Source organism: Arabidopsis lyrata, assembly GCF_000004255.2.
Source record: "Arabidopsis lyrata subsp. lyrata unplaced genomic scaffold ARALYscaffold_8, whole genome shotgun sequence".
Taxonomy (NCBI): Eukaryota; Viridiplantae; Streptophyta; class Magnoliopsida; order Brassicales; family Brassicaceae; genus Arabidopsis; species Arabidopsis lyrata.
In genome coordinates, this window is record NW_003302548.1 from 11681656 (window position 1) to 11701574 (window position 19919).

Consider the following 19919-nt stretch of genomic DNA (forward strand, 5'->3'; position numbering starts at 1 on the left):
AAACCTCTTTAGTAAAAGATGTCTTCCCCAGCCGTCTATGTTTCGGAAAACGAAGATGACAGTTAAGGAATCCCTGTTCCCAGAGGGGATGAAGTCTTCACCCAAAGGGGAGACAAATTTGGTCCGCATTTCAGGTCTCAGTCGACCTCCGCTTCCCTTGGCGCTCTTCGCCGCCTTTGTAACATCTCCCAGGAAATTGAATTCTCTCTTCCTAGACCCAACGAGTCTCCGGAAGTGGTGCGAGAGGGTTACTGTTGTGCGTACGAAGTTTATTTCAAAGGTTGTGGTTTGTTTTTTCCCGTTCCGGAAGTTCTTCTTTTATACCTCCTCCACCTAGGGATTGCCTTTCCCCAAATGGCTCCCAACTTTCTTCGATACGTTCTGAGTACCCTGACTGTTTCGGCAGAAGCAGGGTTTTCCCTCTCCACCAGCGAACTCTTAGGGCTATTTCGAGCCCGTGAATCCGCAGCAGCGGGTATTTTTTCTATAAACCCTATCCTTGACCGTAACCTAATCGACGGAATGCCCTCGAATGATGGGCCTTGGAGGAAATACTGATTCTTTTTCTGAGTCAATCCCCATTCCGTTCAAGGTCTTTCCGGTCTTCTTCTCGCCAATTGGTCGGCTAAACTTGGTTAAAAATCCAACCTTTACTACTTTCTACTGTATTAAGTAAAAGAGATGGAATTCTTAACCCAATACTTTGTTTCAGGGAACCAGACGATCCCCCGCCCAACCGTTGACTTCTTGTCCTTCTTTCGAATCGTTTCCGAGGGTGAAACAAATTGGAATTCCTTCACCCGTCACCGCATTCATAAAGCGGGGCTCGCCATTAAAGACGGTCAGACTCACCCCTCGATCCTCCTCCCGAGGAGAAAGACGTCTCGAGCCTGAATGCCCGAGATAAAAGAAAGATGCAGGCTGAAATCAAGGTTCTTAAGGATCAGCTATCCGAAATCAGGAGAAAGAAACGGATAGCTGCAATCTCCAGGGTTGGTAACCTCCACAGGAAGACCCTCTTGGTTGATGATGGTTCATTAGAAGCAGCCCTGTCAGCCGCGGTGGATACTCATGGAGCCGAGATTCTTAACAACCCTCCAGTTGCCACCGCAATTTGCCCTTCCGAACCAGGGTGTGAGGGAGAAATAACCTCCTCTCCTTGTACAAAGAGGAAGGCTCCAGATTCCGATAATCTATCAAACGAGAGACTTAAAACCGTGAGATTAAGTTTCCCCCACGAGTCTCTAGCCCTCTACGTTCTGTTTCTCCCTCTTCAGAACCTTTAAACTCCGAGCTCCCTCTTCCGGGAGATAGAGTAATTTCAGAAGAAATAGATGAGCCGAGATCGGAGGCTCCCCTATCTCAAGGACTAAGTGTTAGGACTTAAAATCCTTTACCCGCTTCGATTCCAAGTAAGTTTTTACTTAGAAAGCGAGCATTAGCAAAACTTGCCACATATTGCATCTATTAATATGCTATTCTCCTCTGCTTCGCAGGCGGAGAAGAGATTGGAGACATCTTCCGAAGTTTCCAAACCAGGGAAGGGGCGTCCCTTCCTCCTTTTTCGGTTTGAAGGCCGGAAATCCGTCAGATGTTTGCCAATCGAGCTTGCTACCTATCCCAGTTTCGGATCTTTTAGACAATCTCCCTTCCTTAGGTAAAAGCTTCTTGTCTAAACGACACGTTTTTTTTTTACTTCGAAGGCGTTTATGGAGACTAATGGAATGATCTTCCATTATGAGAACCTTCTTCATCAAGCGAAGAGAGAGACCGCAAAGGCTAAGAAGGAGGTTGATGATCTCAGATTAGCCAACCAATCCGTGCGACTTGAGCGGGAAAAAGCACACGAGTCATCTTTTGAAAATATGAAGAAAACTCTAGCAGCTAACGAGCAACGCATCAGAATTGGGAATGCTGAAAGGGATTCTGCGAGGTCTAATGCTCTTCGCTTGGAGGCTGAGCTAGAGGAGAATACGGCTTTGTTCGAAGAAGCAAATAAAGAGATCGAGCTTTTAACTAGGAACAGGGCTCGCGATATCGCTGAAGCCAAACATAATGCTCGAGAAGAGATGAGGGGATTCGGTAGGCAACTTATTCAATCTGTTACGCAGTTCATCAAGGACGAAGAGGTCTGGACTAAACTTCTAACAGATCGAGCCGAACTGAAGAGCAATCTAGACCTGATTAAAGAACTAGAGGCTGGGAGAGTTTCGTTCGAGAACGAGAGGAGCGAAGTTGCTGCCGAACTCGTTATGGTTGAGTCCGAGTTATCCTCAGCTTCCCGTCCTACTCTCGATCTGAAACAATTTTCTTTGGTATTTGGAGATTCCCCATCTCAATTCGAGGTAGGTGAAGGTTCTCGGCCACATGAGGGTTCTCCAGAGGTGTAGGAACACTCTTTTTTTTTTTTAAGAATTGTTTTGTTGAGTCCATGAGGATTATTCCGTTTGACAGAAATATTTTGTTCAATTAGTGTGACCGAACACAACCATGTACATGCTCTGGCATATGATTTTTTTTTTTTTTTTTTAGCAAAAACGTTTGGACACGATTCTAGGTTTGCAAGTCCTAGCCCGCCAAAGAGGTTTTATGAATTGTGAGAGATGAGCTGATCAGGCCCACTTGCCTTTTTTAAAGAAAAAATCTTAAAAAGTATTTTTCCTCGGTCTCTCGAAGGCGAGGATGGAGCTCGGCTTAAGTTTTCTTTTTATATCGAGGGATAAGATTTATAATTCATGAGAATTTTGTCATAAATACGACCAGGCAATGATTTCGATCGCTGCCCATGATGGCTTCGGAATCGCTGGGCCGCGTTTTAATTGGATCTGAAGCCTGCTCCAACAGGCCAACAATATATAATTATTTCTAGAAATCTGAACCCCTTTCTCCTTTAAAGGGATTCCGAAAGATCACCATAGTTCATTATAAGAAAAAACTTGAAAAGATGCCGCTGTCTTCTTTCAGATCAAGCTCAAGAATAACAACTTCAAGTGGGAACCCATTGTTTGAGTCCAAAGACAGATTCTCTCCAAAGGGAGTTTATTCACCCAATGTTTTTTCATTTTCGAACAGGGAAGAAAAGGGTCGAATGTTATGACTTCCTGGAAAATGTTCCTTTTCTAACTCTTAGTCTTCTCAGAAAACTATAACTTCCTTTCTTTTGGTCGTTTGACAAAATGTTCGTTTAAACAGATCGTCGGGAGACACAAAGCTTTGTGTGAGACAGAGAATCGGAAGGAGGCGTCGTGCTCTCGATGAGCGCATAAAGAGGATGGAAAGAGAGATCCTTCGCTTGGAATCTGAACCGCACAAATGGGAGAGGAATGGTCTAGACATCGTGGCCATAATGCCTACTTGCCTCCGAAGATTCCTCCGCATGCTGGATAAATTTCATCGTTTATCCTTGGCGTCCAGTGATGGGTCCTCTTTTGTTTCATGTTCCTCCGAGTTCCAGAGACTTCCGATGTTAAGAACTGAAGAAAAAGAGGAACCGGAGACGAAAATTGTTGATGACTTCTCCGGCCCTTTTGATTTATCTTCTGACGAGGGGCTATCCTCGGAAAGCTGTTCGGGATCTTCCACCTCGCTAGAGTCATTATCGGGCGAAGACTTTTGATCGAACACTTTCCTATTTATGTTTGTAAAGTGTCACTCGTCTTGAAACCCAGCAACATTAATTACATTTCCCCTTTCGCTCTAAATTCGCCGATTTATTCAAATCTCATTTAATGCGTTTAATCTAGGGAATATAATTAGCAATTATCTCGATTACATTTGCCATGAAAATCGTAATTTTAGATTTGGGAAATCGTCAATTAATCCTCATAAATGCAATCGAATAATTTTTCGAGTATAAAGTGGGTGTATTCTGTCATTGAATTTCAACAACAATTCTACAAAAATGTTCAAAGGAGGTAACTCATCAGAGAATCCTTCAGACTTGTTCAAAGTGATGAGAGTTGATCCTTCGAGGACGTCGGACATCGAGCTCATAAAAGCAGGAGAGTCTGGCGAACCAAAAGATTCACAAATATTGAAGAAGGGAACTAGCATTCAGGTTCCGATCGTTCTAATCGAGAGATTGTTGCCTCAAGATCGTGTTAAGGCTGAGGAGTTTATCAATAAGGTATTTTCCATCCTAGTGATTAACTTCTTTTTGTTATTGCTAAACGTAGCGTTTTATTTTCTTCAGCTTATCAGTCGGCATGACGAGCTCGAAGATGAGAAGAAAAAGATTAAGAAACGCATAATGGAGCTAGAGAAACGTCGCCTCGATATTTCTCGCGAGCTTCATCGCCTCGAAGCCCATCCTTCCGATTGGATCGAACTAGGACTTCAGGAGTACGGAAACATGCCAGGTTGCATTATGAGCATCGTTGACTTCGCTGGTCAAGGAGCGGAGTTATTCCGTAAGTCAAGACCTTTCTAGATCCGGTCTTAGCTTAGCAAGAAATATTTATTTATACATTGTTCGCAACGTATCTTTATATTCATGCTCGAATATCGAATTTATAAAAACAGGATTCCATGACTGGAATTATATTTTTATTTTTATGTTATTGTTGGACTCGTGATTAGCGAGCTGCCTACGTACCCAGAATAGGATCAAGCCAAATCGTAGTTCGAATGTGTTTGCTTTAGCAATAGAACTTCTTCAAGTTGATTATGTTCCAAGGCCTTTGAACGGGATTTCCATCAAGGTCTTGTAAACGGTATACACCGTTTCGGATTTTTTCAGTGATTTGATAAGGGCCTTCCCAGTTAAGACCGAGTTTTCCAGCTCCTTCTTCTTTTGTATTATCGAACACTCGCCTTAAAACGAAGTCTCCTACATTTAAAGGTCTGTTTTTCAACTTTGAGTTATAGTATCGAGCGGTCAACTGTTGATAATTCTGAAGTCGAATAAGGGATTGGTCTCGCCTTTCATCGATTGTATCGAGAACGTCTTCTAATAATTTAGAATTTGATTCCTCGTTAAGTGGAGCTTCGCTTCGGCGCAAACCTGGGATATTTAGCTCGGCTGGGACTACGGCTTCCATCCCATAAACTAATGAGAATGGAGTTTCACCCGTTTCTCGCCTCGGGGTTATTAGATAAGCCCACAACACAGGTTGCAGCTCGTCATACCATCCACCTTTTCGAGCACTCAAGCGTTTTTTTAAGATTGCTGAGAATGGTTTTATTGGAGGCTTCCGCTTGTCCATTTCCTTGAGGATACCTCGGCGTTGAGTAGCTAAGTTTTATTCCCCAAGCGGAACAAAAATCTTCAAAATTATTTGAAATGAATTGAGGACCATTATGGGTTACTATTTCGTAGGGAACTCCATAGCGACAAATAATATGTTTCCACAAGAATGTCTTTACTACGGAATCTTGTATACTTATATAAGCTTCAGCTTCAATCCATTTGGAAAAATAGTCCGTTAGAACTAATAAGTATTGGACGCCTCGTGTTGAACGATGCATCGGACCGATTATATCCATCAACCACCTCATGAAAGGGTATGGAGCGGATATATGTGATAGAATTTCAGATGGCTGGTGAATAAGAGGAGCGTGCATCTGATACTTTTTACACCGTTTGGCGTAATCAATGCAGTTTGAAATCATGGTTGGCCAGAAATATCCTAACCGTTTGATTTTGAAAGCCATTGCTCGTCCCGAAGAATGACTACCACAAAGCCCTTCGTGGACCTCGCTTGTCACTATTTCAATTTCGGGTCCGAAAATACATAAAAGATAAGGATCACTGACGCCTCGCTTGTACAATGACTCTTTAATTATACAATACTTAGCGCTGATGATTCTTAATTTGCAAGCTTGCCATTTGTTAGATGGTAGTTATCCATTAAGAATGAAATTTTTGATGGGTACCCTCCAGTCAGCCCCGCAATCATTAGCGGAAGTATTATACTTGAGTATAAACTTCCTTGGTTCGGGTTCGGAAGGAATATCAGGATCTTCAATTGTCTCCTGAACCTCTACATTACCTGTAAGTGACTGTTCGGTTCGAGACGGTTCTTTAATGGGAACCTCTTGATCCTTTAACTTTCTTTTTGACTTTCTTTTAGGAAGTTCCAATGGTGGAGTAAGTTCGTCATCTTGAGACTTTATTCGTGATCTGGTGATGACAAGTGAACTATTTCCGAAACTTTGTTTTGGAGTTTCGATGTATTCGGCCGCCGAAATGTTATCGTTTTCTGTTTCTTCAATCGAAATACTTCGCGAAGAAATACATTCAACGGGGATAACTCGTTTGAGTTCAGGATCTGAGGTAGAAGCTAGGGCAGCTAAAGCGTCTGCCGAAGTGTTTTCTCCTCTAGGTATTCGAACTAATTCGTATTCTTTGAATTTTCCGGCTAATTTTTTGACAGCCGAAAGATAAGCTTCCATTCGAGGAGCCTTAGCTTCGTAATCTCCAGCGAACTGGTTTACAACTAGCTGAGAATCGCAATAAGCTATTATTTTTTCTGCTCCAATCGCAAGAGCAAGCCGAAGTCCTGCTAAGAGAGCTTCGTATTTTGCGTCATTGTTCGAAGCTGGAAACATTAACCGAAATGATTGCTCAATTATTTCCTTTGTCGGAGTTTCGAACCTAATGCCGATTCCAGATCCTTGTTTAGAAGAAGATCCATCTACGTGTAATTTCTATGTAGAGTCCGTTTCAACAAAGATTCCATCATCTAATGGTAGTTCGGTTAGAAAATCAGCCAGAACTTGTGCTTTTGCGCTAGTTCGACTTTTGTATTCTATATCGTACTCACTGAGTTCGATTGCCCATTTTGCTAACCTACCGGACTGACTTGGCCCGTGAAGAATTGAGCGAAGCGGATGGGAAGTTAGTACTTCTATAGGTTGGGATTGGAAATAGGGTATGAGTTTTCTAGCAGATATGACCACTGCTAAAGCTAATTTCTCCATCATGGTATATCTAGTTTCTGGACTAGTAAGAGATTTACTTATGTAGAAAATTGGCTTTTGCTCACCTCGGTCCTCTCGAACTAAAACCCTACTTACGAAATGGTTAGAAACTGAAATGTAGAGATAAAGTTTCTCATCTAATTCAGGTTTTGAGAGAATCGGCGGTGTTGTCAGATAAGTTTTGAGCTGACGAAATGCTGCTTCGCATTGATCATCCCACCGAAATTTTTTGTTCCCTTTCAAAATTTGATAAAAGGGGAGACATCTATCGGTAGACTTCGATATGAAACGATTTAATGCAGCAATTCTGCCTGTCAATCGTTGGACCTCCTTTATGTTTCTTGGCGAAGGCATAGTAAAGAAAGCGTTAATCTGATTAGGATTAGCTTCTATCCCTCTTTCCGTGACTATGTACCCCAGGAATTCTCCGGAAGGCACGCCAAAGGAACATTTAGCTGGATTTAATTTCATTCCAAACTTGTTTAAAATTTTGAAACATTTCTCGAGATGTGTAATGTGCTCGGATTTCTTAAGAGATTTCACAACCATATCATCAATATATACTTCCATTGTTTTGCCCAAATGTTCTGAAAACATTTTGTTAACTAAACATTGGTATCTTGCACCGGCATTTTTTAGACCAAATGGCATATAACTTTGTAACAATAGATTCTTCTATCTGTTATGAAGGATGTTTTCTCTTCATCTTCGGGATTCATTATGATCTGATTATATCTAGAGAATGCATCCATAAAAGTTAAAAGTTCGTTTCCGGCTGTTGACTCAACGAGCCGATCGATATGTGGGAGAGGAAAGCTATCTTTCGTGCAAGTTTTGTTAATGTCGGTGAAATCGATACATACTCTCCATTTTCCGTTTTTCTTTTTGACTACCACGGGGTTTGCTAACCAGTCCGGATATCTCACTTCTCTGATGGAACCAATTTTCAAAAGCTTATCAACTTCTTCATTGACTGCTTGAGCTCGGTCTGGACCAAGTTTTCTTCTTTTTTGCTTTATTGGTTTAAAACTGGGATCGACGTTTAAATCATGGGTAATGATACTTTTGTCGATTCCAGGCATATCTTTCGCCGACCATGCAAAAGTATGTTTATTTTCTTTTAGAAATTACCAACTGATTTTTGATTTCTTAATCTAAAGCAGTACCGATTTTTACTTTTCGATCTGGGAATTCGGAATCAATTTCAATTTATGTGGTAACTTCACTTGAACTGAGACCACTTGGGTAACGCGAAGTGATTTCTTGCTTAGCGTGTATCATTAATTGCTATTTAAGCTTTAAACGATGTCCCATGAGGTAGCAAGATTGCGACGTTTCCTGATCTCCACGAATGGTTCTGATTCCTGCAAGAGTTGGAAATTTCACACACTGGTGATAAGTTGAAGGTATAGCCCTCATTTGGTAAATCCACGGAGTTCCTAGAATTATGTTGTAAGCAGCCGGACGGTCGAAAACAATAAATTCTTCAATTTTAGGAACCCCTGCGGCGATCACTGGTAGTTTTATGTTCCCCAAGGACATAGATGTGTCACTCGTGAAAGCTACTAATGGTGCCGGTGGACCGATAATGTCAGCCTTACTGATTCTCATTCTTTGCAAAGTGCTTAGAAATATGAGATCTACCGAGCTTCCAGTATCAATTAGACACCTAGTTACTTCGAAGTTCGCAACATCTAAAGTTATCACAAGAGCGTCGTCATGAGGTCCTGCTAATCCTTGAGTGTCCGAATTATCAAAAGAGATAGAATTGTTTGTTCATTTCACTGGAAACCCACAACGGTTTGAATTGCTGCTGATTTCTTGTGTCTTTTGATTGATCTGATCGAATCTCGGCACAATTTGGATCCTCCCATTATAACATCGATCCTTTTCTTAGGAGTGTTCGGAGTTCTGGGCCCATTGGGTTTATGTTTCTTTTCAGGAGGATTGGACGCTTCAGAATCTTCTTTTTCTTTATGATAAGATTCCACAAACTCTTCGATATTGAAGTTAGCGAGCTCTCCAGCTGCCCACAGTTCGGTGAGGTGCTTTTTGAGTACGCTGCAATCTTTGGTGGAATGCCCATTTACTCTATGAATATCGCAATATGCACTCTCATCTCTAACCCATGTATTAGAAGAATTGTATCTTCCTTTGTTTGGGGAGGGTTTTCCTACGGCATTAGTAGCATGATTAACTCTGAACCGTTTTTGATCTTTTGGTTCGAATTTTTTAGTTGGATTTCCAACGACCAATTTTGCTGGCCGATGCTTTTTAGCGAGGCTAAGCTTTTCTTCTTCTATCTCCATCCAATTAGTAGCTCTGAATAAAGCATCTTGGATAGTGCTCGGACGATTGACGATGATTTCTTCCCGAAATCGGGATTCATGCCAAAGTCCGTTCCTTAAAGCAGAAAGGGCAGCAGCGTGTGATACCCCAGGAATTTTGGCTATCACTTCTTTGAATTTAGCGATATATTTGCGAAGTGATTCGTTCTGACCTTGGGTTAAATTCCATAGATCTGCATCAGAGGTTGCCTTTTCCATAAACATGGAATACTGTTTTAGGAATGCGGAAGACAATTTCTTAAAACTATCAATAGATTCAGGCTCCAACTGAGTGAACCATAATAAAGCCGATCCGGATAGATTCTCATAGAATAGTTTGCAATATCCGGCATCTTCCTCATGTGGTTCTAGATCAATTCTGCCAGCAGCGATCTGAAAAGCAGCGAGGTGATTTTTAGGATCACCTTTACCATCGTAAGTTGGTAATTTGACCTTTCGAGAATCTTTGATCCGAAGGTTTGAGATTCTCGAAGTGAAGGGTGTTCGTCGAGTTTCTTCGATTACTCGATCGATCTCAGGTGCCGAACTGGTCGCCTGATGAAACTTCGACTTCATCTCATCAAGCTCTTGACGAACTTTGACGAAATCATCGGAAAGGATGAAATCAGGTTCTTCCATAAGGAGTCCTTCGTCAATAGCAGGATTGCCCTGATTTTGGGGATTTTCATCCCCGGTTGGATTGGACCCATCTCCTACGGTTGTCTGATTGCTAGTACTAGCAGGACGGCCCGTAGGAGGAGTTTGAGTACTCCCGGATCTGTTTTGCGTGGGAGTTTGGAATAGCCTGCGCTAATACGCTGTCGTTTGTGCTGAGGACAAATTATCTAAACGGCTTGAAACAACGTTCTGCGCGTTTGACAAATTTGTTTGAGTATTTTGAACACTCATTAAAGTTTGCTCGATTGAGTTTAACCTTTCACCAAAAGTGGCATTGGCACTAGTGAGTGTACCCATCTGATTGGTCAGATCGGTGGTTGACTGAGTAAGCGAGGCAATTGCATTGCTCAAAGCTTGCTGATCAGCCATAGTTTCTTGGTTTGAAAAAGAGAGATTTTGAGATTAAAGAGTTTTGCGGTAACTCCCCACAGACGGCGCCAAAATATGGATGTAGGATTCACACTCGATTGTCTTTAAGTATTTTTGTGGAGAAAAACTCTAAAATCAACAAATGAAAATAAGGATTTGAAAAGGAAAGTAACCAAGAAACTAAATAAAGCGAAAGAACTTGGCAAGAATAAAATAGTAAAAAAGTCTTGCAAAATTGTAAAAGAAAGAGTATGTTATATTGCTTGATCGTAAGAGGGAAAAAGTTGTTCTCTCCCCAAACACATGCGTTTGAGGTTGTTTTTATAGAGAAAACATGATCAATGCGGTCATTTACTGCTCATAATCGCATTGATCCGCATTAATCATGTAGGTTACAATTTGACCGAAACGGCTTGAATTTGAACTATCTTGGGCTCCGCGTGGATCTTCCGAACTCTTTCTTGTTGACTCCGAACTCCTGCGTCTTGACGCTGCCGCGAACCTCGAACAATATTCTCCTTGCTTCGGCCTTCTTTTATGCGAACAGTATGTTGAATAAGAGCGAACTCCGTACTGGTAAAGATCGAGCTCTTTAATAAACTGAATCGAACTCCCGACAGGTCGAGCTCGATCCCGGCAACGAAACATCTAGAAATCCAAGAGGATTATTATGTAATAATGACGTGGACAGATCCAAGTGGATCCTACCGAAGATGTGTGGGATCCGACCCCAACAGTTCTTCTGTAGAGTCAGAATACAGAGCAATGGCTTTGGCGGTTTGTGAAATTGTCTGGATTAGAAGTTTGATGACAGACTTACACATTCCCCCTACCTCTCCGACTGTTCTCTATCATGAACGTACAAAACACGTTGAGCGTGATTGTCATACAGTGAGGGACAGAGTCAAGGAAGGGACAATTATACTGCTCATGTACGCACTGACTTGCAGGTTGCAGACATTTTGACTAAAGCCATATATCCTGGACAGTTCCGGTATCTTGTAAATAAGCTAGGCATCTCGAATCTCTTTCTGCCAGCCAGCTTAAGGGGGACTATTAGAGTATATGAAGCAAATACAGAAGCTTGGTACACAAGTAACAAGGAAGAAGAAAGTTACCATGTTAACAGAGAAAACAGAGTATTAACAGTGTTAATGACTCATTGTACAACTAACTCTTAGCTAATCTTTTCACTTACTATATAAGCAATTGTACAGCTACAATAATCTTTAATGAGAAATTCAGATTGTTTTTACAATTCTAATATGCTGATTATTTGTAACGTTTTTTTTTCGCTTAAAATTTACTTTAAATTTATAACATAATTTAAAATTATGTTTACTTTTAGAAACTAATTTCAAATAAAACATATGTCTTTTTTTTTTGACGTCTAGATTTATTATTTATTGCAAATTATGAGAACTGTTACATAGACGATTCTACAACGGACAATTCCCTCCGACCCTTATTAGATCCACGACAGACGACACTTCCTTTTCCATGCTCTTGACGGACACCTTCAATGATCCACGACCTGACGACACTTCTCTCTGCGTAGAATCCTGGCGAACGGCTATAATTGTACTTCGCTGGAGATCTTCTGCACACTTGCCTCCTTTAATCTGGCAAATTTATTAATAAATCGTAATATCTGGGACTCGAACCCGGGACCTCTCGGTGTAGAAGCATTAATTAATGCTTGATCAACCAATGGGCCAAAGGGCTTCCACAATAAAACATATGTCTATAAATATAAAAAGATCAAACAAAATAATTAACAAAACAAGGCATGTCTTATTTTTTCTAAAGCATATTATCCATATTTGCGAGCATCTAAATTACGTTACTTGTTATTTATTTGACAATGATGAAGATCTTTTCTAAGGCGGATACGAAACCAAGTAATGGATGCCAAACGTACAACAGCTATATATTAATGTCATCACCCCTAATACACTTTTTTTTTTCCAACTGATACACTACATATTCTTCTTATTTTAAATAGATAAACTTTTTTTTTTGTGCAAATTTAAATAGGTAAACTAATCAATATTTGCAAATACTTTTATCCAAAAAAAAAGACATTTGCAAATACTGGGCCTGACTTGAGCCCAAGTAGAAGTTGTGCTTCAACCCTCGTGGGTCGTGGATTTTTAATAATTTCCTAATATCCACAAATAATTGGAAAGTCACCAATAAACAAAACCAAAATAACATTTCTTATTGTCATCAACAGTGAGAACATCAAGTTAGCTCTCTCCTTCATTACCCATCAATTATAGACTTCTGAAATTAAAAGTAGCGTAAAGAAGCTTATTGCACATTTCAGATTTGCTCGCAAATAAATGCTAAGGAAAATTAAAAATTGATGTTGAAAAATAAGAGGAAAAAAGCCTTTAGCATGTTTTATTTTATTTCTGGATATTTTAACTTATTTTATCTATTGAAACTCATTTTAGATGGTATTGTCATTTTTATAACTCAATAACCAAACAAATCTATATAACTGAATATTTTCCACACAAAATTGATTTAGTTTAGATTTAAGTTTTTTTTTTTTTTTTTTTTTTTGTCAACTTTAGATTTAAGTTTGTTTTGGTCAAATTATTTATGATCTTAAACAACTTAAACCCAATCCAAAATCTATAGACCTTAAATCCAGATTTTACTTGGGTTACCAAACCCTAAACCCAACCCAAAACTGATTTTGGCAACTCTTAATCACCAAAAATCAAAAACAAAAGAGTTACATTAGCTACGTTTTTCTTTATTGACAGCAAAAGTTATCTACTTTGTCTTAAGTCTTTAACCACCAAACGAATGAGAATATCACTTAGTAAGAAGAACGAGAATATATATATCTTGTGACTCGAGACTTTTCGAAATAAAAGAAGCATACAAAGTTTACTGCAGTTTTCAGACTTACTCACAAGTCACAAATGGTAAAGTAAAAAAGAAAGTAATATGAAGTTGAAAGATGAATATCTTTTTCAAAAAAAAAAAAAAAAAAAGAAAATAACCTTTGACCACTACATTGTCTTAGTATTAGCCTTTCCCTTCATTCTCTGCGAGGTGGTGTTGAGAAAATCCAAATATCTTGATTCTCAATTTCTTTTACTCTTCTATTTTTTTTTTTAATATTCATGGCACAGTTGCGACGGTTCTTTGCTCTACGATTTTGTTTATTCAATCACTCATGGTTTAGTGGTTTGCTTTAATTAGTATATGTATTTGGTTATAGATGATAAGTCTATATATTTCACCACATCTAATCTTCCTCAAACTTGGTAGGGTTGATAGACAAGAGCATAAGCTTTCAAATATAATTATTGTTTTACCGGCGATCACTGCTAAAGCAAATCATTCCTATGCCAACTAAGGTTAAAAAGACTCAATTTTAGAGGTATCCGAGATTCCGAGCCAATAGAAAATAAGAGAAAAAGGAGGAGTTCATATTTCATAGTCAAGAGCTTCAACTTTTATATGCAATTAGATTGAGATATATGGTTCATGAATTTGATGTAACAACTGATTTTCTCATCAACTTTGTTTTCCTTTTCTTTTTCATGGTTTATTGTTTGTAATACTTTTTGTTAATGTTTTTGATATAATTATTATTCATGTTTTTAGGTTAATTAAGAATGATGTTATATAAGTGAACCTTAACTATGTGATGATTCTAAATATTTACATTTTCTTATCTTTCATTGTGTTCGTTATTAAGATTATTAGTTAGTCTGATAGAGTATAAATAAGTCTTAGGTAGCATAGAGAACCACAATAGTATTGTGTGTTGACCAGACCTATAACTTGTGACCTCACACTATGGTAATGTAGCATTGCTCATTGTAGAGTAATTTTATCCAGAGGTTCCAAGGAGTTCAAAAAAAATATTTCACAAAATACTCAAATGACGTACCTAATATTTCAAGGTCCAACAGATTCATTAAATGTGTAGTAGAGCATGTTCACGAAACCTGAAAATTGAAAACTATATTTCATTTTCTATATACCCGTATCAATTAATGTACATTATTTATCCTCTCCTGTTTCACAAATGAGACTTGGAGAGTTACAATGTAAAACCTATGTCATATTTTGTATGGAGTTCAATTATGTGAATCTAAATAATTTCCTTAGAGATCTTTATATTTAGAATTTCATTCATTTTTAATAGAATTGACTAAAATAATGAGGAGGTTTATATTAAAATTATATGAGGAAAAAATCAAAATTAAAGTAAAATATTTCGTAAAAAGTATAATTAACTGCAAAAGAACACAAACCCGGTGGATTAAGGATAGAAACATAGAAAAGACTAATGATAGAAATGTCAAACGTTAACAGTAGAGTAGGCCAAGCAACATAAACAACAGCCTGACAACTCAGAAAGCACCATATCTTAAATACTTAACTACCCAAAAAGCATTTTAGGGATTTTCAGAAGCATTGCATCTATTTAGCTTTTTTTTTTGCAAAATATTTATACAAACTACCGAAAGCGTTTCCATATTTTATAGTTTAAACCTTTATATTTTTAAAAAATTTATTAAAAACAAATTTTCTTTTTTAAAACTCACTAATAATTTAAAGAAAACAATATTAATAATTTTCAAAACTGCCTTACAATTAATAAAGAGATTTTAATTTCTCGATACAATTTTTTTCCATAATGTTCATTGTTATATCATTTGGCGTATAAAAGATTTATATAATTTTTTTTGATGATTACCATTTTGTTTAAATTTTTGATTCTACCAAGAAAAGCTTATATGTATTACCACATATGTTATGATTTTTTAAAAGATCACAAATTACCCGTGAAATAGATTTATAATTGTAAGTAATAAGTATTAACACATCATTCTACTACAAGAAAACGGTTTTTTTGAATTTTTTTGGAAATTTTCAACGAATTACTGACTAAAAAAATTCCATTTAAAAAATCAGACAGACTTCTGATGACTTTCCAACATTAAATATAGTAATATACACAGTAAATAGTGACATTCCAAAGGAATACATACTTTGTAAATAATCGTTGAAAATACATACAATATTTTCTCTAGCTAGTGTTAACTGCCCTAACCAAAATATTTATTACATCAATGAAAACCCCATTCCGTTGATTTGTTTTTGTTTTCTAACTGTTTTCTCAATTTAAAAGGCTGCCATGAGCAGTTCCAATTTATTATCCTGCTATCAACAGTATTAGTAATTTTGACCTAACCCCACCTGTCCTCTGTCAATATAAAACTTACTGATAAAAAATATTCAAAATTCTAGACATACTATTAATTATTGAAAAGTTAGAATATTATAAAGAAAAAGTAAGAGAAATTGACAAAAGATAATAAATGGGATTGCTTGGAGTCGTGGCAATGTTTTTGGTTGCACACTGCACAGAGCACAAAGTTTCATAACAGAGGTAATTGTTGCATGTGGCCCCTTCTTTCTAAAGCTCCTTTCTTAACTCTTTTGTCTCTTAAAATTTTTCACTTTTTTTCTTCTTTTTTCAAATTGTGGATATTCTGATACATTAATGTTTTCTACTCCACAAAAAAATCTTATTTAATTCCCCAACACAGAAAATGTATTACAAGATACAGTAAATAATATTACAACAATATAAAAATCGGACAATCGTTCCTCTCTCTTCTCTCTCTTCCTTTCCTAGATCTAGGGTTTTCTCGCGGCTGCCTTTGTTAAAGAGCTTCATCGACGGAGGCTGGGTTAGCGGCTGAAGCGGTGGTGGGTGCCTCTCTTCTCCGGTGGTGTGTGGTGTGGTGGATCTGTGGTTTCGATGCAAATCGGTGGCTCTCCTCACGGCAGCTATAAGATGATGTTCCTCCGTGTCTGCTGGTTAAAGGACGCCGGCGGATTGGAATAGATTCTTTAGGTTCGGCGGCTTGTGAGTTGTAGCTCCGGTGAGCGGCGGAAGTCGGACTATGGATCGGTGGGTTCACCACTTTGCGAAGGGATTAACGGTGGTTCTTTGTCCGGATCCTAGATGGTGAGCTGCGGGTGTTCCTTGGCCGGATCTTGGTGGAAGATGGTTCGTCTGAGCCAACGACTCTTCCGCCGCCGTGGCTGGTTTTTCCTTCGCCGGATCTGAAGTAAGGTTTGCTCTAGGGGAGGTTTGAGGGTGGGCATCGGTGGAGGTGAGGGTGAGTTTCGATTCCTTCTTCTTGCTAGGTTGGGGAGATGAGGTATTGGGGCCCGGTTGTGGCGGTTTTCCCTTTTCCGAAAGGAATGTTCCAGGTTTGGCTTTTTCTCAGCGATGGTTTGCGGCGGGGTTCGCTAGCTCAAGCCAAAAACTTGATGTCGAGGTTGTAGCCACAAAGGAGCCGTCCTTGCTAGCGTCGGATCTAGAAGGCGAAGTTCGTGTTTTCCGGTGTACTGCACGGAGCTGATCTTGTTTTCGCTGGTTTTCGTTTTGGGCCTCTTCTATTTTGTAACCGTGGTTGGTCGTTTAGCTCAATTTTCATAAGTCCATTTGGGATTAATAAATTAAATTAAAAAAAAAAAAAAAAAAAGATACAGTAATAAATGGAATGCATAAGTCAGCTTTAGAAGCCATAAAAAACTTGGTCAATTTCTCTAATAGTTTTAGTGAAAGTTACGTTACATTAAGTCTTTTTTTTGTTAGTCAACCATGAAAAATGTTTTTTAATAGAAAAGAAAAGTTACCCCATGTAAAAACAAAGTCTAAAGCCAACAAAAACGTAAAAAAATATAAAATTTATGAAAAGATTAAAAGTAAAGACAGACTACAGAACATTGTATAAAAAGAAATAAAAAAACAAAAAACAAAAGACAAAAAAAAACAGTAGAATTTTGTTAAAAAGTAAAAAAAAAAAGTAGTAGAAGAAGAGTAGCTAAGCTCAACTTTATATTATTTTCACTTACCCTACACTATAATTTTGAAAACACCACTCTATGCTCAGAGACAAACACAGTCCCTCATTACTCTCTATCTCTCTATCTCCTACAAGTAGACTTTAAGACAACTTTTGTCTCAGTGTTGAGTAATGTAAAATACCCATCTGGTCATTTAATAAACACAATCTCTTTCTCTCTCTCATTCTCTATTTAGATAACTTAAAGCAGAGAGATCCATACATCATCAATCAAACACATTCATCACTACTACAATGGACTACGTAAGCTCTTTCCTCTTTCTTTTTCTTCTATAACTTTTTTTGAAGCTTCTTTTGTTTACTGTTTTTGTTTTTTTCAATCAGGAATACGGAGGAGGAGAGTACTGTCGGAGAGGACACGTACCAGCTTTTGGAAGCTGGGATTGGAACGACGCCGTTCCTTTCACTCAGTGTTTCGAGACAGCAACTACTCAACAACCAGCTTTTCTTCACTACGCTCCTTACCCTCAAGATCGTGATCTTTACCTCGCCGGAGATCTCTACGATAATCACCACCTTGTAGCTCCCGCCGTCATCATCGTCCCTCGTCGCCGGGTACGTTCTTGATTCATGTTTCTTGATTCAACACGACGCCGTGAGTTTCTTGATTTAGTCTTATGTTCTTGGAAAATGTTTTTTTCTAGGCTAAAGTGGGTCAAGAACCGGTGGAGAAGAAGAGAAATGTCTCCAAGGAGAACCACAGCTATAAGACGGAGGCGCGTGAGTTTAACGCCCCGGTAAGCTGTCCAACACCGGTGGTGAAGCGGAGCATGAAGGCACCGAAGCCTGTGGATGAAGACTTGTACAAAGTCTCCCCACAACTTCTCTCAGTCAAATCCAAAAGGGTAATAAAACTTGTGATTTATTCAATTTGTTATTAATTAGTTTAATCTTAATTAAATTGGTTGATTATTGTTTAAAGGTTTTGATTATGGAAAATGTTAATAATTGAAATTTGCAGAAAAGAGGAGGAGGTGGATTTGGGTGCATTTCAAGGTGTTTTTTGCCAACACGGGTGCTTTGAAGAAACAAGCGTGAGAGACTTGAGTCAGAACTACACTTTGTTTTTCTTTTTCTCTTCTTTATCTAATCCTATTATATATATCAAAAGACTATGCTTGTGAGAGTATTATGTATGTATTTATTTATGCGTAGGAAAAAAAGAAGATGAATTTCTAAAAGATACTAGACCAATGTAGCTTTTGGGAAAAGCTTAGCCATATTGTATTAATTAAACTAAAAAAATTGAGACTTGGTTTTGCAAATTCTGTATTATTTTTTTTTGGCTCAAAGTTTAAGTGATCGATTTGGTTAGATTAGCTGGGGATGGGAAAGGAGTTAAAGCAGAGGGAGGGGAATGTTGAATAGTATCTTAGCTTCTTCTTCTACAGAAAGTTTGACTTGTGACAGAGCTACTTAACTTTTTTTCCGATTTGAAAAATAAGGGATAATTATATGTAAAATTATTGAAAATGAAAATTAATTTGAGATTTTGGATAAGAGAATAATCATTGAGTGGATTAATTATTGAAATTAAGTTTGTTGAATAATCATTGAGTCAATTTATAGTAACTAAATAATGATAATTAAAAAATGTTGGTAGGTTACAATCATATGTTCTTAATTCTGTTTTATAGATGAAAGTAATGTTTATTTAGACTTGTTTTTATCAAATTTGAAACTGTAAGATAATTAGACGTAGTATTCCACTGGTGATTACTATAGTTGATTAGAATTTGATTTATTGAAACTTCTTAGCTTTCAAATTTTATAAAAAGCTGTTTATCTATTTATCAAATACTATATTTTTCCGTATGGTGATTAAAGTTTTAGGTGGTCGGACCCTAAATGAATACAAATTTAGATGAGCTATGAGTGCTTCTTCAGAATAATGGTCGATTTCTAGCGGAAAAAAAAATTTAACGTAAAATGTGAGCTGGTTTACTATATTTGAGGGATCATCAATGTCAAAGCTTTTGGGAATGCCGTCGTATGTTTTTGGTTTGGTAAGTCGGCTTTGCGTGAAATTGGATGTCGCCTTTGGTGATCGGATGAGACAATCTGTCTTCGAAGGTGGAGACAAACTAGCGGAAGTAAACTATTCATAAAACTCTTAAAAATATTAGGAGATAGTAATATTTAAGAAAATTCTGAAGTTCCTAAAATTTTAAACATAAGTAACTTATTTATAAGAAAATCTTAACAAAGTAATGTGGATATCGGAATCGACAAGAAACTACCTCTTTGTCCAGTGCCGTTACTCACGACAAGTATGGAAAAAACAAGCAAAAGGGATACTTCAAGACAAATACACATGGGAGTGGGATTGTCTCACCTTGCTCGTCACTAGTAAAACTCTTGACAGGAAAGTGCTTTTGCTCCTCAGATATGCCCTTCAAATAGCAGTTCACACCTTATGGAGGGAGAGAAACAATCGACGGCATGGAGAAGACCCTATCGCAGCATCGACCTTTGAGAAAACCATCGACAAGAATATTCGCAACCGGATCACCTTGCTTCGGAAATACGGAAATACAAAGTATGATGACCTCTTCATATTTTGGCATTAAATGTCAATTCACTACACGCCGCAGATTGCGCCATCAGACGTTACTTCCGTCATGGATATGTTCTTTAATACGATCTGCAATCACCGTCTTCTCTTCACTCTGGAAGGTTGTAGTTCGAATATGATGTGGGCCTT

General features: G+C 38.1%; 1 protein-coding gene across 1 annotated transcript; it reads left to right on the forward strand.

Annotated features, from left to right (window-relative positions):
• The first annotated feature begins 17196 nt into the window (after positions 1-17196).
• Positions 17197-18492, forward strand: LOC9301716. Its single transcript, XM_021015425.1, has 4 exons — positions 17197-17458; positions 17540-17770; positions 17860-18060; positions 18177-18492. Exons 1-4 carry the CDS (start codon positions 17450-17452, stop codon positions 18237-18239), a joined length of 504 nt encoding a protein of 167 aa, XP_020871084.1. The 5' UTR covers positions 17197-17449; the 3' UTR covers positions 18240-18492.
• The last annotated feature ends 1427 nt before the right edge of the window (positions 18493-19919 follow it).

What these genes read in the sequence shown, in the direction of transcription:
- LOC9301716 (XM_021015425.1), top strand. An exon ending in TCATCGTCCCTCGTCGCCGG is followed by an intron (nt 17,771 to 17,859) that starts GTACGTTCTTGA and finishes GTTTTTTTCTAG; the next exon opens with GCTAAAGTGGGTCAAGAACC. An exon ending in TCTCAGTCAAATCCAAAAGG is followed by an intron (nt 18,061 to 18,176) that starts GTAATAAAACTT and finishes TGAAATTTGCAG; the next exon opens with AAAAGAGGAGGAGGTGGATT.